Source organism: Rana temporaria, chromosome 4 (assembly GCF_905171775.1).
Source record: "Rana temporaria chromosome 4, aRanTem1.1, whole genome shotgun sequence".
In the NCBI taxonomy this organism is placed as follows: domain Eukaryota; kingdom Metazoa; phylum Chordata; class Amphibia; order Anura; family Ranidae; genus Rana; species Rana temporaria.
Window position 1 is genome coordinate 192318150 of NC_053492.1, and position 25589 is coordinate 192343738.

General features: G+C 44.7%; 1 protein-coding gene across 4 annotated transcripts in view; it reads right to left on the reverse strand.

Annotated features, from left to right (window-relative positions):
* LOC120936855 (interleukin 1 receptor accessory protein) overlaps positions 1-25589 on the reverse strand; it is a 319849-nt gene that overhangs the window by 86249 nt on the left and 208011 nt on the right. For all 4 annotated transcript variants that reach the window (XM_040349569.1, XM_040349568.1, XM_040349571.1 and 1 more), the window contains one exon: positions 24311-24596. In XM_040349569.1, coding sequence (XP_040205503.1) covers positions 24311-24596 — 286 coding nt within the window. The remainder of the gene's footprint in view (positions 1-24310; positions 24597-25589) is intronic.

A 25589-nucleotide genomic window follows, 5' to 3' on the forward strand; every position in this document is an offset into this window, starting at 1 on the left:
TCACCTGCTTCCTCTTTAATCCACCCCTGAAATGTGCTCTTTCCCCCCCCCCCCTCCTCTCACACCAGTGCTTCTCTGCTAATATTCCCTCTCCATGTCGGCTTGCCAGAGCCCAGTGCACAGCGTGACACGCCTCCCCGGGGAGGCGGGGAGGCGTGTCACGCTGGGCTCTGGCAGCAGACTGGGTGGAGCAAGATGGCCGCCGCTCCGGAGCTAGGCCGAAGCCCGGGGACTTTCCTAGGCCTAGGCTCCGGAGCGCTCCGTGGATCGCGGGGTGTGCCGATCCGAACGGGGTGGCCCGTTCGGATCACGGATCGGTGACGATCCGTTGCACCCCTAGTGATCATAGCAGAATTCAGTGTAAGAAATCCATAGGAAAAAATGCATGTTTACATAGGGAAGTGTAGAGGTGGGCGGAAAGCCTACTGACATCACAACTCCACCCACTGAGCTCCAGATAACAGATCCCCCCACAGAATCTGCAGTTTTTCAGGTCTCATAACACACAGAGAGGAGACATTTGACAGGTAAGGATACATTCAGGGAACTGTAGATCTCTGTCATGTCATCTGTCAGAATATGCGAGCCGCCATACAGCTATGGCAATTTGCGCAGAAGAGCCATATAATGACGGCGAACGGTTAAAGACAAATGTTGGTGTGTGCTGCCAAAGTGATATATAGAATACAATAACCTTATTTAAATTGACCTCTAAGCCGCTGAAAATACAAATTGTGTTCCCACAATGATAAGTGCATATTAAAAAAATTGTGCTGTGTGTTTGCGCTACTTAAAACAGATTGCCTAATTATATGACCAACCTCTGGTGTTACGTGAACATATTCATAGGTGCTTAAAGACATTATAGAAAATCTCTCATATCAGAATCATATTCATATGACATCAACCTCTGAAAAAAGCATTAAAATAGTCTGCAGTTTATATCCAAAAGCATAAAGAAAAAGGGGTCAGGGCCGGCCTTAGGTGTTCAGGCGCCCTGTGCGAGTTAATCATGTAGCGCCCCCCCATCTTCACCCCTCGCCCCCTGGTCACCTAAAAATACACAAAGTGGCTGTCCGGGGCCCCTCTATCCTCTGCCGGGAGCCTGGGGAGCGACAATGAGGAGGAAAAGGTGAGGTAAGAGTCAGCGCACCCCTAGGTGGCAGTGCGCCTAGTGGTAGGGCAGTGCCGGCCCTAGGGTTGTCACCTTTTCTTCAAGCCAAACCCGAATACTTTAACGGCACTTTACACTATATGATTTTAAAGACCTGGAGAAGAGCAATAATGCTTCACGCTTAGCGCGCGGTGGCAAATTTAAATAAAAACAAATGCAGCACTACCTCGCCCTATAATTATAGACAGAGAGAGAGGAAGGGGGGTGACGGAGAGAGAGGAGGTGGGCTGACAGAGCAGATGAGAGCGACCTTAGGGAGACACACAGCAGGCGGGAGCAGGAGCAGGCGCGATTATCCACAGCCCAGGCCCGCCTCCACATGTTACCAGCAGCCTCCGCCTGGCCAATCGCAGACCTTCATGTCATGACCCGTTCGGCCAATGCCAATCACAGGGCACCCGCTGGGCTCAGACAGCACCAGCACTGTTTGATACTTTTTCCGGGCACGGGATGCGCGGCACCACTCCAGGTGTGGCAGCCGGGGCCAGAGATCCGCTGCCACTGGCCACATGACGGTGGAATGTGTGCCCGGGTTTCCGGTGGGTGGAAACCGGGGCACATGTGTCAAAACCGGACAGGTTGCAACCCTAGCCGGCCCTGCTACGACTCACATTCTGTGAGCTGTGATGGCCGCACGGCGCCCCTGTTGCCCATGGCGCCCTGTGCGACCACACAGCTCGCACACCCCAAAGGCCGGCCCTGGGTCAAGTGTTGAGGGCTCTTCACCCTTATAAACGACAGTATGTGCTCTACCACCAGCTAAAATGCGCGCTCACCTTGCAAACGGATCTGTAAATTAATGCAGATCAAATGGGTCTTTAGGACAACAAATCTTCTATAGGTACGACGATCATCTGGTGTCATCCACAAAGTATGGCTCCTAGAAGTATGTGCTGACATCAGCAGACTGTATCTCCATACACTCCACCGTACATTAATTAAAAGAAAACGTTTGCATATAGTGTAGAAGGTACATTATTATAATTTGATATCTTTGAAGCTTGTGGTATGCGATTCATGGTCTGAATTTTTTGGAAACATGTTTTGCATATATTTGAAAGATGGCAATGACTCCATGGGCAATGCATCCAGGATCAGAATAAGGCTACTTTCACAAGGGGCGTCATGGGCGTTGGCAGTAAAGCACCGCTATTTTTAGCAGCGCTTTACTATTGTTATTACAGCGCTTTTCGGTCGCTAGCGGGTCGCTTTTAACTCCCGCTAGTGGATGAAAATGGGTTAAAACCGCCCGCAAAGCGCCGCTGCAGGGACGCTTTGGCGGCGGTTCGGAGGCGCTGCCCATTGATTTCAATGGGCAGGGGCGCTTTAGGAGCTGGCAGGACTTTTTGGAGCGTCCTTCCAGCGCACCGCTTTAGTGTGAAAGACCTCAGGCTTTCACACTAGAGTGAAAGGAGCTGCTCTTTCAGGGCCCTTTGCAGGCGCTATTTTTAGCGCTATAGTGCCTGAAAAGCGCCCCAGTGTGAAAGCAGCCTAACAGTCCCAAACTATTTATCTTAAGAGTGCTTTCACACTCACAGCGCCCTAAAGCAACGCTATTTTTAGTGGCGCTTTGCCGTCTTTTTTGCGGTACTTTTCAAACTCTAGTGGCTGAAAAAGGGTAAAAAAAAGTCTGCAAAGTGCCGCTACAGTGGCGCTCTGCTGGCGGTTCGGCGGTGCTGCCCACTGATTTTAATTGTCAGGGGTGTGTTTTAGGAGCGGTGTATTCACCGTTGCTAAAGCGCTGCAGAGAAGCTGCTGGCAGGACTTTTTTTGATGCCCTGACAGCGCAGCACCCCAGTGTGAAAGCACTCGGTCTTTCAAACTGGGATTGCAGCGGAGGCTTTTTTCAGGTGCTTTACAGGTGCTATTTTTAGCACTAAAGCGCCTAAAAAATGCCTCCAGTGTGAAAGGGGTCTTACAAGAAAAAGTCCATAATGGTGGCTCCCATAACTTTTATCTTTATTTTGTACGTTGCATTTAATATAGCATGCCTACTTTATCAGACGGGGAACTCTTTTTATTTTATTATTTAAGGACAGCTTAGGGAATAACATTTTTTTTTGATAATTAATAGGTTTTTATAAAGTTTTTAGCACAATAATAATGAAAAAAAATAAGACAGTACAGTTGCAACAAAAGGGAAGAACAGTTTTTTTTACCGTTTACTTTGTCCTGGATAGGGAAATTCTCCTTCAGTTTCTGCCCCACAGACATGGCTAGATTCATGTAGGGGCGCACATAGTTGTATTGTATTTACGCTACGCCGACGCAACTTACAGGAGCAAGTGCAGTGTTCACAAAGCACTTGCTCCGTAAGTTGCGGTGGCGTAGCGTAAATGGGGCCGGCGTAAGCGCGCGTAATTCAAATGTGGAAGGGGGGCGTGTTTTATGTAAATCTATGATGACCTGACGTTATTGGCATGCGCAGTCCGTGTACATATCCCAGTGTGCATTGCTCCCAAGTACGGCGCAACGGCGTATTGGTTTCAACGTGAACGTAAATTACGTCCAGCCCTATTCACGAACGACTTACGCAAACAACGTAAAAAATTCAAATTTCGAAGCGGGAACGACGTCCATATTTAACATTGGCTGCGCCTCCTAATAGCAGGAACAACCTTACGCCGAAAAAGCCTAATGTAAACGGCGTAAATAAATTGCGCCGGCCGTACGTATGTTTGTGAATCGGCGTATCTAGGTAATTTGCATATTCTACGCCGAAAACAACGGAAGCGCCCCTAGCGGCCAACGTAATATTGCACACAATTATACGCCACCGCATTCAAGTTACGTCGGCGGAGGAAGCCTATTTTTTAGACGTATCTGCCTTGGAGAATCGGGGTAACGATACGCTGACGCAAATCTGAAAATCTGGAGATACGCCGCCGTAAATGCTTGCTAAATCTAGCCCAACGTTTCCCATTGTGAGGTAAAATGCCACCTTTCACAGTTGTTGCCAAAGCAGTTGCCCCATTGGGAGGTTTCCTCTAATTTTCTGTTCTGGACATTGATATTAAAAACCTGACAGAGGTTTCTAAACCTTCCTGCTCTACTGAAACGGTTAAACAAAATTTTCCACTTAAACATATCCTAACACCCTCTAAATAAAAGAAAACATAAGACCTATTTCAAAACACATTCAGACTGCCATCACTCATGGTGCAAGGCCTTGAATCTGGCTTCCTCCTGCTTAAAATGCAATAACGACTTTCTACTGGTACTAATGCGTGTTTCCATCTTTGCTATACATTACCCACATAATTGGGATCCTGTTTGCCAACTGCCAGATCAGTAACAATTAGCTACAAAAGAATGCCAAGGCCTAAATCCCAATTACATTGAAGCCAGGAAAGATGCATATATTGTCTATTTTCTTTGTTGAAAGAAAGTCTGTGATGAAAATGTTGCCCTTGTCTAACGAGGAAAAACACTGATCTGTCTAATGAGCAGCGACACATAAGCAGAGATAACAAATGCTGTCCTTTAGACAATATGTACTTCTTACTTGAAATCGCTCTATAAAAACAGCACAGTCGCTGTTGTGCTGTAAATCATTCAGTGTGCGGCTTAAAAAAATATTTTATTCTTATAAAAAAAAGCCATAAAGCAGGCCATTTGTCAATAATTCTGATCTAGATATACTTTTTAAAATTCTCAGTTTCTCTACTATAAAAATTCATCAAAGAACCTATAAATTTGAAAAAAACATATTCATGAATGCTGGCATGCTGTTACTAACCCACAAGCTACTATTTCGCAGCAATTTTTGCTAACCGGTATCTTTTTATACAAATTCATGTTTATAAAAGGGACTTTTTTTAACCACTTGTCTACAGGGCACTTTCACCCCCTTCCTGCCCAGGCCAATTTTCAGCGCTGTCACTCTTTGAATGAAAATTGCGCGGTCTTGCAACACTGTACCCAAATGAAATGTTTTGAATTTTTTCACATAAATAGAGCTTTCATTTGGTGGTATTTAATCACTTGTGGGTTTTTTATTTTTTACATAAAAAAAAAAAAAGACTGAAAATTTTGAAAAAAATAAATACGTTTGCTTAGTTTCTCAATACATTTTGTAAATGAGTAATTTTTCTCCTTCACTGATGTGTGCTAATGAGCTGGCACTGTTGGGAAATAATGGGGCAGCACTGAGGGGCACTAATTAGGTGGCACTGATGAAGAGGTACTATTATGCCACACTGATGGGTGGCACTGATAGGCAGCACTGACTGGCATCACTAATGTGCACTGATTTAAAAAAAAAAAAATACGTTTGCTCAGTTTCTCAGTAAATTTTGTAAATAAATAATTTTTCTCCTTCACTGATGTGTGCTAATGAGCTGGCACTGTTGGGAAATGATGAGGCAGCACTGAGGGGCACTAATTAGGTGGCACTGATGAAGAGGTACTATTATGCCACACTGATGGGTGGCACTGATAGGCAGCACTGAATGGCAGCACTGACTGGCATCACTAATGTGCACTGATTTTTCGGAAAAAAAAATAAGTTTGCCCAGTTTCTCAGTACATTTTGTAAATAAATAATTTGTCTCCTTCAGTGATGTGTGCTGATGAGCTGGCACTGTTGGTAAATTATGAGGCAGCATGGAGGGGCACTAATTAGGTGGCACTGATGAAGAGGCACTATTATGTCGCACTGATGGGTGGCACTGATAGGCAGCACTGAAAGGCAGCACCGACTGGCATCACTAATGGGCACTGATTGGTGTGACGACAAGCTTTGCAGGGGCTTTATAGTAATCAGGGCACTGATGATCAGTGCCCTGATTACCAGTCCTGGTCTCTCCTGTGAGGAGATGCCGCTGATCGTCTCTCCTCGCCACACCCTCTGTCAGGGAGAGACGATAAACGGCACTTCTGCACATGTGACCGGCTGTGATTGGACACAGTCGATCCCAAGGTTAAAGAGCTGGAGCTCTTTTTACCGAACTTAGGGTCACGCCATGCCCTAGGAACACGGCACGGACACGATTGGGGCGTCATATGACGTTGTCCCAGAATAAGAGCCGCACCGCTCCTCCGCCATTTGATGTGGTTAAATAACAAACATGTCATACTTGCCTGCTGTGTGCAGTGGTTTTGCACAGAGCAGCTTCAATCCTCCCCTTCAGGGTCCCCCACCGGTGCCCCTGTCTACTACCCCCCTTTCGAGTGCCCCCATCTATAGGGGCACACACGCAGACTCGATCCTGAGCCAGGCTTTGTGTGTCTATTTATACACACAGCACGGCTTGGGCCCCCCCCCCCCTCACAGGCTGTGATTGATACAGTAGTAGAAAAAGCCAATGGCTCCCACTGCTGCCTCTACATCTGGTGAGAAGGGAGAGAGCCACTGCTCTCAGGCACAATGCTGGATTGAGATTGGGCTCAGGTAGGTATTTAAGGAGGCTGGGGAAAGTGAAATACAGAAATTGAGGTAAAAAAAAAAAAAAATTCTGCTATTACAACCGCTTTAATTTTTTGGAGGAATACTGAAGTAAAACTACTGCTGGCAGAAATTCAAAAGACTAAACATTTAAAGCACTCAGCAAAGATCACAAAGGTTCCATTTATGAATGCAGTTGTGCCTTTTCACAGTGTGCAGTGCTTAATGTTCCTGTTGCATCTGCATTTTTGCGAGTGGCACTTCACTTCCAGCATTGAGACTTTATGAGCCAATTCACGATTGTCAGCTGCTTTTACAAATTAGTCACAAGTACTATATACTAGCTTGCAATAAAAGTAATCGATCGCTAAATTAAGAAGCCATGTGAACCATTACCTAAAAAAGGTGCAGAGAGCTGATTTTAGATAAATTAATAATAAAGTACCGTAGTTACATCATCAACCTCATTCTGCGCAAAGCTGACGATCTCCCTTCCAATTCTTCTATTGTGCAGCAAGGTTTTCCCTGATGCTCTGGGAAAGACTGCAGCTTCCAGACAAACTGGTATTGGATGGACACCAGTTTCTGCAAATGCATAGGGATATAAAAAGTAGTGTATAGTGTAGGGTGGGTCATATCTCGGACATTATGAAAAGCTGCATGTTGTTGAGGATAATAGGCAGAAGAGTATACTGAATTGTGTACACTGAATATTTATCATGACACTTGCATTGTTGCAATTACAAAGCAATGTCTAGAAATCTTAGTTTCCCCTGAGCATGTAATGATAATAGCTTGTCAAAGCATGTAAAAGCAAGACAAAATCCAATAAAAGAACATGTACCAACTCCTGCTTTTGTGCAAAAATGGCAGAAACAAAAGGAAAAACGCATTTCTGCAATACATATTTAAGTAAACCTGTATAATGAAAGATCTGATTAATAATTGATCCCAAGCTGAGGATAAGTTCATTTTTATATCTACCCTTTGAAGGTTGGCTACCAATAAGACTGTTACCAACAGTTTTGGTCCCAACTAACGATTGGTAGCCAATCAGAATGGTTTCTGGTCTTACTAAGTGATCACATGCAGGCTTAAAAATAAGTATAGTCAAAGATCTTTTGCCCATACTTCTCAAGTTGTGCTCTCCTGTGACCCCAGGACCTGCTGTCAGCTGATATCACAGAGCTGTTCCAGACTGGGGAGAATTCCTGATAATAATGTCGGCATTAGAGGTCGACCGATATGGGTTTTTCTCTGACCGATGCCGATATTTAGAAATCAGGGCGGCCGATGGGCGATATACAATGCCGATTTTTGCGGCCAATATTTGGCTCATAAACTCACCCAATCCACTCCCCCTGCTTGCTTCTGTCACTTTACCACACACTTGATATCCTCAATACAGATTGCACTGGTTGGCTCTGGCAGGTGGCACTGGCAGGTGGCACAGATTGGCAGATGGCACTGGAAGGCATCAATTGGTATTGGCAGGTGGCACTTGCAAGTGGCACCAATTGGCACTTGCAGGTGGAAATGGCAAGTGACACTAGTTGGCACTGATTGACAGGTGGCACTGACAGATGGCACTGGCTGGCATTGACAGATGGCACTGACAGGTGGCACTGGTTGGCACTGGCAGATGGCACCAATTAGCACTGGCAGGAGGCACTGGTTGGCACTGGCAGGTGGCGCTGGTTGGCACTGGCAGGTGGCACTGGATGGCACTGATATATGGCACTTGCAGGTTTAAAACTGAGCCGATGCAACTGTGTGAAACTGAATGCAGAGAAAGAGAGAGAGGATGTCACGTACCTGGTTGACGAGCCCGACGTGCAAGGAGTGGCTGCCCTTGCTCCTCTGACCACGAGACCCCTGATAGAGCAGACAGGGGGCTCGGGGGTACAGAGTTGCACGAGTGCCGGTTGCAGCGCTGGTGCTGAGCTGAGAGGAGCTCCAGAGGTCCCGGACTGCGTAGGGAAGCAGGTGCAGGCTGGCGGACCCAATAGGCAGGTGAAGGTGCAGGAAGCAGACGAGGCAGCAACAGCGGGGAAGGTATATTGTAGTCCAGTGGGGACAAGTCCCAGCAGAGGGATCCGCTGATGGGTATTGGATCCGGTACAGGTGCGGAAGGCAAGCAGAGTCAAGTCCAGGCAGAGTCGGCAACAGGCGGGCAGCAGAAGTACAGTGGGTCAGGCAGGAGAATGGTCAGGCGATCCATAGTCAGGGCAGGCGGCAGGCAGGGAGAGACAGGTACAAGCCGGGTGATCAGGAATCAGGTATAACAGGAACAAGGATACAAGGGTCACAGGGGGCGCTGTAGACAGGTCAGCAAGAAGTGCAGGGGTCAGGATCCTTTTGAACCCGAGTTTGGCGCCAAAACGGCGTCCTCACGTGCACGCGCGCTGCCGCCGCTGGTGCGCGCGCCCGTGCGCATTACGGTGCGCGAATGTGCCGCGATTGCGAGTGCGCCCGCGCGCGCCAAAGTGCTGCTACTGCCATCTAGTGGCCGAGATTGTTCATGACAGAGGAGCTGTCAAATTCAGCAGTGATGTCGGGCATGGACGGGACCCAGCAGCTATCCAATACCAGCCAATGATTGTGCTGTTTAAGAAAGGGAAAGGCCACATACACGTAGTCGGCCCACCCAGATCCCATGGCTGGTGTTGGATAGTTGCTGGGTCCCGACTCCCGCCCATCCCTGACATCAATGCTCAATTTTGACAGGTCCGCTCTCTCTCTATTCAGTTAGATGTCAGTTTCACACAGTGCGGGGCTGCTCTGCCAACAGAGTGTGGAGAAGAGAGGAGGAATGTGGGCATGGTGCGGTCAGTGTTCAATATCGGCCTAATTTATATAATAATCGGCCATTGCCCAAAGGAAATAGTCAATAGCACCAAATGAAATTTTTTTTGTCCTAAAATAAACAATATATGTATTACTATACATAGTTACATGATTAGGGAAAAAGACACTAGTCCATTTAGTTCAACCAATTAAAAAACAAAAAACAAAAACACACAGACACACAAATAGAAACCTCCATATTACGCAATCCTATTCCCTCAGTTGATTCAGAGGAAGGAAAACTAATCCCCAATAAAGCATGATCCAATTCCTACAGTGGTGGAAAATAATTCCTTCCTGATCCCCTAAAAGGCAATCGGATATTCCTTGGGTCAGTTTCCGTCTGTTTTTATTACACTTTAACATTAATATCCAGTTATATTGTGTGCATTTAGGAATGCATCCAGCCCCTTTTTAAAACATTCTACGGAGCTGACCAGAACTAGTTCTTGAGGGAGTCTATTCCACATTTTCACAGCTCTAACTGTGAAGAAATCTTACTGCTTATGTAAAGGTGAAACCTTTTTTCCTCCAAGCCTAAAGAGTGCTCCCTTGTTCTTTGTAATGACCTGAAAGTGAACAACTCTACACCAAGTTCACTATGGACCACATATATTTATACAGGTTGAGCATATCCCTCCCTTCATCTCCTCTTCTCAAGAGACAATAAATTCAGTTCCTCTAATCTTTCCTCATAGCGGAGTTCCTCCATGCCTCTTATCAGCTTGGTTGCCCTTCTCTGCACTTTCTCCAGTTTGAGGATATTCTTTTTGAGAACTGGTGTCCAAGACTGAACTGTATATTCCAGATAAGGTCTTACCAATGATTTGTATCGTGTAATGACAACATAATCGCCAAATAAACAGGCTAGTAACAGATGTGAGACATTATTTTTTCACTCCTTAGTATGTATGGCACATGATACATTTAATACATAGGGTAATAACATTTTTGAACATTTCTAACATTAGCTTATTTTAAGGGGAAAAATGTGTTTAGGTATGCAATTTAGAAAGGGTTAAGGTCTTACTGACATCATTTTTCTTTATAAGTGACTGAATCTACTGAAGCCAATTTATTGACAACTTTTCTATAAATGCTACTACAGATCTGTGATGTTTCTGGAAAGTTAAAATCACATGCTAGTTGCTTATTTCTCATGAGAATGCCACATTAGATAACTCCATCAGCCTCCTACCAGTCAGAAGATGATGTCAATCATAACAGATTATCTCTAAGGCCGGGTACTAACGAGCAAACATGTACGGTGAAACCGGTCCGTCGGACCGTTTTCACCGTACATGCCTGCCAGAGGGCTTCTGTACGATGGTTGTACTAACCATCGTACAGAAGTCCGCGCGTAAACATTACGCGGGGTGTGTCCGCGTCGTCGCCGCATCGTCGCCGCGATGATGACGCGGCGACGTGGGCGGGCCTGCCATTTAAAGGCTTCCACGCATGCGTCGAAGTCATTCGACGCATGCGAGGGACGGCGGGCGCTCGGACATGTACGGTAGGTCTGTACTGACGACCGTACATGTCCGAGCGGGCAGGATTCCAGCGGACGGTTTTAAAACACGTCCAGGAATATTTGTCTGCTGGGAAAAGGCCCGGCGGGCAAATGTTTGCTGGAATTCGCCCCGCTCGCGCCTACACACGACCGAACATGTATGCTGAAACTGGTCCGCGGACCAGTTTCAGCATACATGTTTGGTCGTGTGTACGGGGCCTAAAGTGAAAGATAATTGGGAAGCTGTACATCTGTGGAATATTTTTGAAAAATAAAGGACTTTTCAGATACCCTAAAAAGCTAAACACACATCTTATATGATTGTACAATTATATTAGTGTCATATTAAAATATGTTAAAACTGTGTTGCCATCAAATAGAAAAATGTGTATGTTCAGTTGTACAGATATCTTCTTACAACACATATTGGCTCTTAACAAGGTCATATAGTACAAACTAGATTTTCACACATTTATTCCATGGAAAGGAGATCTTCAATGTGTTTCATGGTTATTATATTCCGCTTCTTCAGGAACACAACTGAAATATAGTATATTATAGTGTACAATGTGTACTAGGGATAAAATATATGACATTGTTAATAGCCAATAAGTGGTGGAAGGGGACAACTGAACATAAAACCTGTTATATTTAATGGCAACAACGTTTTAGTATACAGTACACAGTGGGGAAAATAATTATTTCATCCCCTGCAGATTTTGTAAGTTTGCTCACTTACAAAGAAATGAAGGGTCTATCATTTTTTATCATGGGTGTATTGTAAATGATAAAGACAGAATATCAACCAAAAATCCAGAAAAATCACACAATACAAATGTTATAAATTGAGTTGCAGTTCAGTGAGTAAAAGTAGTATTTGATTCCCTACCAACCAACCAACAATAATTCTTGCTCTCACACACTGGCTACAGTATGTGCTCATGTGGTACACAGATTAGTCCTGTCAATTTAAGAAGGTGCTCCTAATGACAACATGTTATGTGTATAAAAGACACCTGTCCATAGAATCTCTTTCTTCCATTTAAACCTCATCATCATGGGAAAGACCAAGAGCGGTCAAAGGACGTCAGGGACAAGATTGTAGACCTACACAAGGCTGGAATGGCCTACAAGACCATAAGCAAGACGCTTGGTGAGGATACAACTATTGGAGCAATTATTTGCAAATGAAAAATACAAAATAACTATCAATCGCCCTCGGTCTGGAGCTCCATGCAAGAGTTCGCCTCATGGGGTATGGATGATCATGAGAAAAGTGATAATAAAACAGGGGGAACTAATGCACAATCCACACTATAAAGGGCCTAATACTCTAAATAAATAAATGAAATAAATAAAAATAATAAACAGCAGCTGCCACAACTAAATAGTGTTCACACCCCCCATTTTACATGAGAAAAGTGAGGGATCAGCCCAGAACTACACGGGACAAGGTTGTAAATGATCTCAAGACAGTTGAGACCACGTTTACCAAACAAACCTCTGATAACACAATGTACCATCATGGATTGATGTCCTGGAGTGCCCACAAGGTTCCCCTCCTCAAGAAGGCACAAGCCCATCTGAAGTTTGCCAATGAACATCTAAACGATTCAGAGAAGTATTGGGAGAAAGTGCTGTGGTCGGATGAGACCAAAATTGAGCTCTTTGGCGCTACATCGACTCGCCATGTTTGGAGGAAGAGAAATTATGACTATGACCCTAAGAACACCTTACCTACAGTCAAGCATGGAGATGGAAACATTATGCTTTACGGCTGTTTCTCTTCTAAAGGTACAGGCTAACTTTGCTATATTGAGGGCCCAAATGGACAGGCCCATATATTGTAAAATCTTGGATGATAACTTCTTCTCTCAGTCAGAACACTGTAGATGGGTCATGGATGGGTCTTCCAGCATGACAATGACCCAAAACATACTGCTAAGGCACCAAAGGAGTGCCCCAAGAGAAAGCACAGTCTCCAGACCTTAACCCTATAGAAAATGTATGGGAGGGAGCTGAAACTTCAAGTTGCCAAGCAACAGCCAAGAAACCTTAAAGGGGTTGTAAAGGTTAAAAAATGTTTTCCCTAAATAGCTTCCTTTACCTTAGTGCAGTCCTCCCTTACTTACCTCATCCTTCGATCTAGCTTTTAAATGTCCTTATTTCTTCTGAGAAATCCTAATTTCCTGTTGTTCTGTCTGTAACTACACACAGTAATGTGAGGCTTTCTCCCTGGTGTGGAGAAAGCCTCTTGAGGGGGGAGGGGGCGAGCAAGCAAGTCAGGACACTCTCTACTTTGCTGATAGAGAAAGGAGCTGTGTGTTAGTGGGCGTTCTGACACTCCTGCTTGCCCCCTCAAGAGGCTTTCTCCACACCAGGGAGAAAGCCTCACATTACTGTGTGGAGTTACAGACAGAACAACAGGAAGTGAGGATTTCTCAGAAGAAATAAGGACATTTAAAAGCAAAATGGAAGGATGAGGTAAGTGAAGGAGGACTGCACTAAGGTAAAGGAAGCTATTTAGGGACATTTTTTTTTAACCTTTACAACCCCTTTAAGAGTTTAGAGAAGATCTGTAAACGAAGAGTGGACCAAGATCCCTCCAATCAATGTGTGCAAACCTGGTAAACAACTACAAGAAACTACAACTAATAGAAATGTCCAACCTCTGTGTTTGCCAACAATAGTTTCTCCACCAAGTACCAAGTCATGTTTTTCTTATACTTCAATACTTATTCTACTAACTGAACTGCAGCTTAATTTATAACATTGGTATCATGTGTTTTTTCTGGGTTTTTGGTTGATATTCTGTCTCTATCATTTAAAATTCACCTATGATAAAAATTATAGACCCTTCATTGCTTTGTAAGTGGGCAAACTTACAAAATCTGCAACGGATCAAATAATTATTTTCCCCACTGTACATGTAGTTTGGGGTATCTGACAATGTCTTTTTTTTTTTTTAGAAAATAAAAACAACAAAAAATAAAAGATGCTTGACAAAGGAGCGCGGCTATTCTTTCACCAATGGAATGCTAGCTCTGAAATGTGTCACATAGTTGTGACATCACAGTCCGACGCCGTCCTGTGTCTGCTCTCCAAGCATCGTTCTGGCTCATTTACATGGCCGCGTTCCTCTCCACACTACATAGTATTCTCTGTCGACTGTTTCAAAAAAATAAATACAAAAAGACCTCCCTTCCACAAAAACTGCAGCCTAAGAAGACTAAATGGCATTGTAAAGTATATGAAAATTTGGATTTTGTCAAATATCAAAAGTTAACCCCTCATTTCCAACTCAAACCTCTACTCCTGGCTGCTGATGCGGAAAAAAACCATCATAACTGCCACAGAAAGGACAGAGTTGACCTTGAGGTGCAATCTTTCTATACTGAAAGAAAGACAGCGGCGGCGGTACCCAACCAGGGAATAACTGAGTTCCTTGAAACAGGCTGGAGCACAGTTTCTGTTTATGGATTATGAACTAGGGAGCTGTTTATATACAAGTTAAACAGTTTGTATTTGGAAGCAGTTTTTGTAAAAATCACAAGGACCACCAAGATAGGCATGTGAATAGAGAAAGGGTTTCTGGTCTAGATACACATTGCAACATGAAAAATTTCGGTTTTGCTCTCATACTAAATTTAATGAGGTACGTTTAATATCCATATGCACAGACATAATTTATTTGGTACTATATTACAAAGTTATAAAATTCTTGCTAGCTTGGGGAATCGCTGGTGATCCTCCAGCTCCAGATTGCTCTACAGCAGAGCACGATGACAAGGCTGAGAATTTTAGGATGCAACTAAAATTACTGCTTGGAAGGGAACACTGGCTGTGGGCTAAATTTACTGTAAAGTAATATGAGGCCAAATGTCTCAAGACCTTTAAATCTTACATTTCTCGGCTTTTCCTCTTCCACCACACCAGTTACTTTACTAAGTTATTAAAATGATTTGTCAGGGTAAAAAAAGAATGCACATTTTTTGTCCAAACAATTAACATGAGGAAACTAGCTGATACTTATCAAATTTGTTTATATATATATATATATATACACAGTGTATGTCTATATATATATATATATATATATATATATATATATATATATATATATATATATATATATATATATATATATATATATACACAGTGTATGTCTATGTAACATATTTGATGGTACAACGTACAACACAAGATTATTTCCATTATGTACCACTACAGGTTCTGAATGATAGATGAACATATGCCATCTAATTTTTCCACGTGTTAATCTGTTGGTATTGCATTAAAGGAAAACTAGTGATTTGCGGCCAGTTTTTGTTTTTTTATAAAGTGTTTTTAAAAGTGTATGTGTTTTTAAATGTACAGTATGTTTTATATCTTTTTTTGATATTTGACTTATTGTACATTAAGGAACTCAGGGTAAAGCAATTCAGGTACTTTGGGTTATGCCGCTATCTTCAGGAGATTGGAAACTGGCAAACAAGCTGTAAGCAAGCACAGTATAACCCCTCTCTTTCCCATAATGCTCCAATTTGGTGGAAAAGACACAGTAGGAGTAGAAGAGCATAAGAACAAAGGAGATGGACCAGTGTCCCTTAAAGTGGTCTTAAACCTCAGACTTGAAATATAAACAAAGCATATCCAAGTATAGTGTGTACGCTTGTCTCAATTAAGAGCAATTTCTGCCTGCTGCTTCATTTCATTTCTCTGCTATCTGCATGAATGAATCCCATCTGAAAAGTTTTCCTGACACCAAGAGAAAAATGGTGATGGGGAGGGACCTCCAGCTGATTGACAGCCTCAGCTCTGTTCCTGTGTGCTGTGTGAAGAGGGGTGGGGGCTTCCCTCCACTCAGCTCTCCCCACTGAGATAGCTCTGCAGACTGTAATTTCAGCACTTCACCCTCTTTTTTTTGACCAGACAAGCGTTATAAATTCTGGACTGCAGGTAAACTGGTACAACCTATGTAGGAGGATTTGTTTCTTCTGTGTATCACCTGAGGCCAGTGACTTCACTAGGTATATGTAAGGGTTCACAACCACTTTATTGTACTTCAAGAAAGGGATTTTCCCGTTTTCTTAATCATACATTAAAGGTCACAAGGTAAAGTAATTCTGCTACATTGGGACATCCAAAAACAGTCAAACTAATGGTTGGGCAACACAGCAAACAAAATGATAACAGACCCAAAAAAGAGATTTTTAATACAGCTTACCTGTAAAATCTTTTTCTTGGAGTACATCACGGGACACAGAGCGGCATATTCATTACTATATGGGTTATATGGAGTACCTTCAGGTGATGGACACTGGCAATCTCAAACAGGAAATGCCCCTTCCTATATAACCCCCTCCCATAGGAGGAGTACCTCAGTTTTGTAGCAAGCAGTATGCCTCCCAAAATGGTCCCCAAAAGAGGGGTGGGAGCTCTGTGTCCCGTGATGTACTCCAAGAAAAAGATTTTACAGGTAAGCTGTATTAAAAATCTATTTTTCTTTATCGTACATCACGGGACACAGAGCGGCATATTCATTACTATATGGGATGTCCCAAAGCAATGCTTACAATGAGGGGAGGGAGAACATCTCCAAGACAAAAGGATTTAATTTAGAGATATACTCAAATCATAATAAATCCAACTTAGTTGAGAAAAATAATTTTAAATTTGAAATTTAACTCAAAAAGGGGAGCCCCCGGAATCCGAGGGTCTCAAACTGCAGCCTGCAGTACTGCCTGCCCAAAGGCTGTATCAGTATTCCTTCTTACGTCCAACTGGTAGAATTTTGTAAACGTGTGGACAGAAGACCAGGTTGCCGCCTTGCAAACTTGAGCCATAGAGATCTGGTGGTGTGCTGCCCAGGAGGCGCCCATGGCCCTAGTAGAATGAGCCTTTAATGATAACGGAGGAGGCAACCCCTTCAAGCCGTAGGCCTGAGTGATTAACTGCTTAATCCACCTTGAGATGGTGGATTTTGCAGCTGCCTGCCCCTTCTTGGGCCCATCCGGTAAAATGAACAACACATCTGTTTTCCGGATCTTCTCTGTAGCTTTAAGATAGGCCTTCATGGCCCTGACAATATCCAAGGTATGCAGCAACCCTTCCTTTCTGGAAGTAGGTTTAGGAAAGAAGGATGGTAATACCAAATCCTGGTTTAGATGAAAACTGGATATAACCTTTGGTAGGAAGGAAGGATGAGGGCGGAGAACGACCTTGTCCTTATGTAAAATAAGATATGGTTCCTTACAGGATAAGGCTGCCAGTTCCGATACTCTTCTGGCGGAAACTATGGCGACCAAAAATACTAACTTCCTTGTCAGTAGAACCAAAGGAATTTTAGCCAACGGCTCAAAAGGTTGTTTCTGTAAACTTGACAGAACAAGATTTAAATCCCACGGACAAAGCGGGGATTTAACTGGAGGATTAATACGTAAGACCCCTTGAATGAAGGTCTTAACTAGCGAGTGGGTGGCCAGCGGCCGCTGAAACCACACTGACAAAGCTGAAATCTGTCCCTTTATTGTGCTTAATGCCAGTCCTTTATCCACTCCGAGCTGGAGAAAACTTAATACTCTATCGATGGTAAATTTGCGAGAAAGCCATCGCTTGGACTCACACCAGCCTACATAGGCCTTCCAGACCCTGTAGTAAATCACCCTAGAGACCGGTTTACTGGCTCTGATTAGGGTAGAGATTACTTTCTGAGACAGACCTCTACCCCTGAGAATCAGGGATTCAGCCTCCAGGCCGTCAAATTTAGATGCCGTAAGGCAGGGTGGAGGATCGGACCTTGCGATAGCAGGTCTGGCCGTAGAGGAAGAGTCCAAGGGTCTCCCACTACCATCTTTAGGATTAGTGAATACCATGCCCTTCTGGGCCATGCTGGAGCTACCAGGATGACTGGTATGTGCTCCACCCTGATCCTGCGCAGCAGGCGGGGTAGTAACTGGAGCGGGGGAAAAGCATGAAAGAACCTGTCTAGCTTCTTGTTGAGTCTCGATGCCATGACATCCACGTCCGGCACTCCCCATCTTTGGCAGAGTGCTTGAAAGATTTGTGGATGTAGAGACCATTCCCCCGGCAACAGAGTCTGGCCACTTAAGAAGTCCGCCTGAAGGTTGTCCACTCCTGGAATGAATATTGCCGATATGCAGGGCACATGAGCCTCTGCCCATAGGAGAATCAAGCTCACCTCTCTCTGAGCGGCTTGACTCTCGGTTCCCCCTTGGTGATTTATGTATGCCACGGCCGTGGCATAGTCTGATTGAATTCTCACCGGGAACCCCTGCAATTTGGACGTCCAAGCCCTGAGGGCTAGTCGAGCAGCTCTGAGCTCCAAGATGTTGATGGGCAACTGCCTCTCTGGCTTTGCCCAAGTACCCTGGCGAGTGCAACCATCCAAAATTGCTCCCCAGCCCGTCAGGCTGGCGTCTGTGGTTACTATCTTCCAAGCCACTGGGCTGAAAGACTTCCCCTTCACTAGATTCTGAGGGTCTAACCACCAACACAGACTTTGTCGGACTCTTGATGAGAGCGGCAAAGGGATATCCAAGGCCTGTGGCCTCCTGCTCCATGCTGACAGGATGGCTGCCTGCAGGATGCGAGTGTGGCTCTGGGCGTACGGTACCGCCTCGAATGTGGCCACCATCTTGCCTAGTAACCGCATACATAGGCGAATAGTCGGTTCCTTTTTGCTTAGAACCAGTAGGATTAATTCCTTGATGGCTTTGACCTTCATCAGAGGTAGAAACACCCTTTGTTGTTCTGTGTCTAACCTCATGCCGAGATATTCCAACTGCCTTGTGGGCTGGAATGCTGACTTTTCTCGATTTAGGACCCAGCCGAACCTCTCGAGGTATTGGACCGTGAGGGCCACTGCTCGTTCCAAGCCAGGAGACGAGTGATCTATGACTAGGAGGTCGTCCAGGTACGCTAGGATCGTGACCCCTTGGATCCTTAGCTTGGCTAGGACCTTCGTGAACACCCGGGGGGCCGTAGCCAACCCAAAGGGAAGCGCCACAAACTGGAAATGACGCGAAGCCACCATAAAGCGTAGATATCTTTGATGTGGCTGATAAATTGGAACATGAAGGTAGGCATCCTTTATGTCTATGGAAGCCATGAAGTCGTCCTTTTGGAGTGTGGCAGCTGCTGACCGCACGGATTCCATCCGAAATGAGCGGACCTTTAGGTATGCATTTACCATCTTTAGGTCCAAAATTGGCCTGACATCTCCATTGGACTTTGGGACGATGAATAGGTTGGAGTAGAAACCCAGCCCTTGTTCTAGGACTGGTACCTCTATTATTACTTCCTGGGAGAGTAGATGATTTAATGCCGTCATTAATGCGGCTCCCTTCTCCGGATCGTTTGGAATCCTTGACTCCTGGAAATGAGGAGGAGGAAACCTTAGGAAGTCTAATTTGTAGCCCGTGGCCACGGAAGACCGTACCCACTTGTCGGGAATGCTGGCTTCCCAAACCTCTGAAAAGAGACGCAGCCTTCCCCCCACCTTCGTGGGTGGGGGCGCCCCTTCATAAGGTCGGCTTGGGGGCTGGTTTTGCTGGTTTGCGAAACCACTGCTTCTTGCCTCTAGCAGCCTGTCCCTGCGATCTGCTGTTGAAGTTAAAGTTTGATCTTGCAGGAGGCCGTCGATACTGTTTGGCATTAGAGGGCCCCTGCCCAGGGGAGTGCTGTCGTTTAAACGCAGGCCCCTGAAAATTCTTCTTGGTTGAGTACTTTTGCCGCTTGAAATGGTCTGAATGTATTTATCCAGGTCTTCTCCGAAGAGTCGTCCTCCATGGAAGGGGAACCCTACCAGGAGCTTCTTGCATGGGGGCTCGGCCTCCCAGCTTTTTAACCATAAGAGTCTTCTCATATGGATAAGCGATAACGATAAACGTGACGCTTGCTGGATAGAATCCTTAATCGCATCTACCGTAAAGCGTATGGCCCTAGGGACATCCGAAAATTCTTCTGCCTGCTGGGCAGGAATAAGTTTAAGCATCTGCTTAGTTTGATCCGATAATGCTTGTGCAACCCCAATCGCAGCCACAGCTGGCTGCACTACTGCCCCTGCAGTAGTGAAGGAGTTTTTAAGTAGTGCTTCCAAGCGTTTATCAACCGGATCCTTGAACACCTGTATGTTTTCTACAGGGCATGTTAAAGATTTGTTAACACATGAGATGGCTGCGTCCACCGCAGGGGTTGCCCATCTCTTGGAAAATTTATCTTCCATAGGATATAAGGCAGAGAATCTTTTAGGTGGTAAAAAGATTCTATCTGGCTTGATCCAATCTTGGAACAAAACTTCCTCTAGCAGAGGATGGATCGGAAAAACTGCGTGGTTTTGAGGCGCCCTTAGTGAGCCCAAAGCTGAAACAGTCGATACTTGGAGATCTGGTACTGGCAAGTTGAAAGCACTATGGACCAAGTCCGTTAAGGCTTGAACCCACCAGCTCTCCCTTTGGGAGACTGCCCCAGACTCCCCTGTATCCGGATCCTCGATCCCCGAACCTGCTTGGTCCTTGTCCAAGAGGTCTTCCAATTCCCCTGCGGAAAGGACCTCCTCCTCAGAGGGTCCACGCTCGGGCGACGGAGATCTATTCCGTTTTCTGCCCCGCAGAGCCATGGTTATCATTTTTTCCATTCTTTTTTCCATCTCCTTTAAAGAGGTGGACAATACCTCGTCCGTGACCACCCTAGGGTTGGACTGACCCGAGCCAGCTCCAGCCCCAGATCCCGATGGCCCCAAGGCTCCCTCTCGGGAAAGCAGCGGCATAATTTTTTCCGAGACCTCAGACTCTCTGGGGGAATCCCCACCTCTTGTACCCTCTGACCCGGATGCCATGGTACAATACCGAGGTACGCCCGCTAACTTATCGGTGTTTGGAACTATAAACAGTTATTGCCCAAAAACCCGTTTGGGGGATAAAAAATGCCTTCTCTCCCTTTAATGGATCTTTTCTTTTTTTTTTTTTTTTCAAACCCAAGAAAGAAAAAACATTCTGTCCCCCTTAGTAGTATTGCCAAAAAAAACTGCTGAGATAGAAAAGAACAGCCTATTTCTAGGCTTCAAGACAGTCTTATGAAGACTGTAATATCTTTTTTGGCCACTGTGTGTCCTCGGCGCCCCGTGCTGCCGCTCTGGTCTCTTCCTCCTCAGTTCCAGCATAAACTGAGCTGATGGAACGAAAGGAAGGGCCGCCCCTTCCTTAAACCAACTGACCCGCCCTTCCCCCCTCAGCTAACGGCGCGAAATTGCGCCCATAACACGGGGACGCGCGCGCGCCCGCCGACGGGGGGGGTGGGGGTAAGGGAGCCCACGAGGAGGCCAGCGTTTGCCTGTCATCCAGGCTAGGAGGAAGAACCAATGCAGCATCGCCTGGAGGCTTGCAGGTAAGCACAGCTCTCTTGAACACACACACACAGCCACTCAATGCTTTTCAATACTACCAGGGAGGTCACCTCTTATGGGGAAATAACACATAGAGCCATCCTATCATTAAGATATGTGACTTTACTTTGCCAGATGCAGCGCATAACTTTAGGCATGTCCCCTGTGACCCCCCAGAAAAACCTGCTAAGAACCAAGTTCCGCAAGTTTCCCCTCACTTACCTGCTCCATGCCGCAGGACTTTGCCAAGCAAGAGGCCCAATCTTCCCCCATCTCCGTGGGGCGTCTAGACCTTCAGGCCCTGGGTTCCTATGAAGGATCCACTGTCCTGGGCCCATATAGCACTCTGGCAACAGAAACATTAGGCCCCCAAAGGTTTCTAAGTTCTGGGCCCAGGGTCCAGCTCTCTAAAAAGAAAAGCATTATGGGCTATACCCCAAGGGTTTGGGGTCCGGTTACTGACCACTTTAGCGCTGAGGCCTTTGGACAGAACCGGTTAGCTCACCTAATCCCAAGGATGCGGAGGCAAGCTAAACCATGACCAACACCTAAGACACTGGCGTAAAAACTGAGGTACTCCTCCTATGGGAGGGGGTTATATAGGGAGGGGCATTTCCTGTTTGAGATTGCCAGTGTCCATCACCTGAAGGTACTCCATATAACCCATATAGTAATGAATATGCCGCTCTGTGTCCCGTGATGTACGATAAAGGAAATAAAAACAGGTAACCAGCGGTGGTTTAATAGAGCCTATAGCAGTGATGGCAAACCTTGGCACCCCAGATGTTTTGGAACTACATTTACCATAATGCTCAATTACACTACAGAGTGCATGAGTATCATGAGAAATGTAGTTCCAAAACATCTGGGGTGTCAAGGTACTCCATCACTGGCCTATAGGATTGCTTGAAGGACACCAAAGCTGGCATTCAATGAGGTCTGAACATCCACCAGGTAAAAACCTACAAACACTCTAGAGGAGTGTGCTTTGACAGGTAATGTTGGAACCCTGTTGAACTATCTACAGGTTTCAATGGTGATCTGCCAAATCCACCTGGAGAAATAGTGAAATGAGAAGTTGGCTGTCCTCTACTGGGACCTTCAGGAATGACAAAGATTCATACTGTCTACAGGAAGCTGTAGCTGAGAGATAGAAATGAAAAGTGTGTACCACATCCAGACTGTGGAGAGAGAAATCTTCTTGGGATTTTGTGGAGAAGGCCTGGCTCGCCTTCTCCACTCTCTGTGCAGGCCAGTTCCTCCACCCCAAACGTGCTTACCCATGTCTTTACAGACCTTGCTTTGTGCACTATTCCAAATTATTTGGTGGAGGGGGAATTATGGCATGGGGTGCGTACTGTATCAATAAGGACAGCAATAGTATCTTTAAGCCTAGGAGTTATGGGAACAGAATCGGACTCCTTGTGTACCAACTCATCTAACAAGGATAGGGTACATTCCTCCTTATCCTCAGCTGATTGAGTAGAAGTAGCTAGAGTCACAGGGAAATCAGCGATAAATACTGGAGGGTAGGGCATAGGTGCCCACTTATGGCCCCTGTATTGTGAGTCAGCCAACATGTCTGAACTATTCCCTGTCAACTGAATAGCAGAGAATTCTCCCCTGGATAAAAAATTAAAGGAAGGCACTCTTTGAATAGTGTGTGGACTCAGACAGGGGACAGTTATTTGGGCTATAGGTTTCAGCACCTTCTGGAGGCACACTGCAAGCTACCCTGGAAAGGTTTGTGGATCATAAGCTGGCAAGGCCCACATGATGGCTGGATACTTACAAAACACTGCTGGAGCAGGAAGGGTAATGCCAGTTGTGACCTTGTCACTGTAAGGCAGTAGGAACCCCAAGTGAACGTTTGTAAGGTGGTGGTGTGGCTAAAGAAATTATGAGAGGACTGGATGTGCACTGGAAAATGGTGCAGGCAAGCATAGTGTGACAACTTGAAAGGAGGTCTGGTCTGAAGCAGAATTGGTAGAGATTTAAGGAGAAAATATTTTACATTTTTAAAATGGCGCTTAGTCCCCTTACTTTGCTCAAAAGTGTCACAGCCAGAGCTCTAAAGTTATGTAATTAAGGACTGACTGGAGCATAGAAGCCCAGACCAGGCTATCTCCTTAAAAATCAAAGTCTTGACTTACTGCAGTGGTGGGCCACAGAAACCCTGTTGTCCCAACCAAGTAGATACCCCAGAGGCAGGCAGGATTCAGGGGACATACTCCAACACAACATTCTTCACAGTCTAGGTGGGCATATTCTCTAAGGAGTCTTCAAGGACAAAGTTATACCAAATTGTTGCACCGCAGCCCTGGACATGTAAAGCATTCTGCAACTCCCACATTAGATAAAAAGTTTATGGGGGAGTGCTGGTATGGCCACGAGGATGGCTATGAGGATTGGCAGATTTGAAGAGCTACAAAGTGAGCCCCCTCTGGCTCAGCAGCAATCTTGATAAACAAAGCAGAATAAGTTTGCTTCTCCCAAAGAGAAGAGAAGACATCCGTTCTTCTAGGACATAAACAAAACAGTGGGAGGAGTTATACTGGGCTGTCTTACAGCTTTGCTTGCCAAATCTTAGCATAATCCAATGTGCCAGAAATACTTCACCCTGTGTTCCCCAACGTATGAAAAATAAATAAACCTTTAATGCAGAATTTAAAGATGATAAAGGATTTACAGAACATTGTGGGGTTTCTAAAGAGAGTAAAACAGAGTTTTTTGCCTTCAGGCTTTCTGACCCGAATGACGGAATGTAAGGAGCCATTCCTCTGACTTATTACCTTGTGTGAATAAACTTCAGCTTAAAATACCGTATACACCTTTCTTTTTTTAGTAAAAAAGGCACAGCAGGAAAAACATCGTACATCTTTGGTGACAAAAACATTATATAACCTTGGACTAGAAGTGGTTAGGCATCATATATACATTAGTAATCAAGTGAACAATGCATTCATTTTTTTTTCTGTGATAACCTACCTCAGCATGCAAGTGTAATTTCCGGTGTCATTGAGAACAGCTGGCCGAAACCAGAGTATATCCTTGTCTTTGCTAATCCTGTTGTCTGGAAGACGAATGTTGATTGGCTCTTCAAGGTCCTTTCCTTGGGCTGTAAAATACCACATTAACGTGAGGCCAGCTGAATGTGCCGTACTATAGTTATGTTTCAGGTAGTCTTCAAACAAAGGGCATCTGATTCGAACTGGTTCCCCATCATATGCTTGGGTCAGCTTTACAGTGTCTACTCCCCAGTCATCACATCGTTCTAAAAGACAAATACAAATAAATGGACTTTTATATTAATGCTGGAAACTACTACAAAACATTTTAAAAGGTATAAACAGCCTAAATGTTGGCAATGCATTCTGCTTTATTAGCCTATTGCCATGTCCTGGCAGGTTGTGCAAATTCAATGGCCTACATTTAAATCAGCTTTTTTAAAACAACATACCGTACATGTTTTGTAACTGGCAATCCCAAAAATTGTCATATAAATACAAAAAAATAAATAAATAAATTTTATTTGGCATATACAACATACTGAAGTTTTGTTTTGACAAGTAATGATTCAGCAGTCATTTTGATGAAAAGGCTTAGTCCAAAAAAGAGATACCTGTCATTCTGTAGTTATTTTCTACAGCACTGTAATTTCAGTATTCATTGTAGGATTTATTTTAGGAGTTCAATTGCTGCCCAATTTCAGAAGCTTAAAGTACACCAAAACTAGGAAAACTGAGGTGGGATCTCCCCTTTGGGGTCCTAAACAGCAATAAATCCCTGACAGGGGATAGAAACCACTTCAAGCCCCTAAAAACATAGGCCTGTGATTGGGGTAAAACTATTTTTTTTTTAAAAGCAGCTTGTTGCAATTAATTTATTTAATGAAAAATGTGCTTGCTGCAAAAGACTCTTAGAAGAAATTCTTCGGTAATTTTCACCTCTTGATGATGGGGGCTGTTTTTTTATTTCAGAGTAGAAACTTATCTTACCTTGCTGCTACTTTGGGCATAAGATAAAGGTAATTGCACTAAATAAAGCGGTCACTTTGAGGCTAGGTTCACACCTGTGCATGTAGCGGTTGATGTGTGTGCAGGTAGCGGTTGATGTGTTTTCCCGTTGTGTGTTGCGTTTTTTGATGCATGGTTTTGATGCTTTTTAATGTGTTTTTGATGTGCTCACATTTTTGAGAAGTGTCTGTTCTCATGTGGGAGAACCCAGCAAAAATTGCAGTGGAAATGCATAAAAAAAATGCACGCAC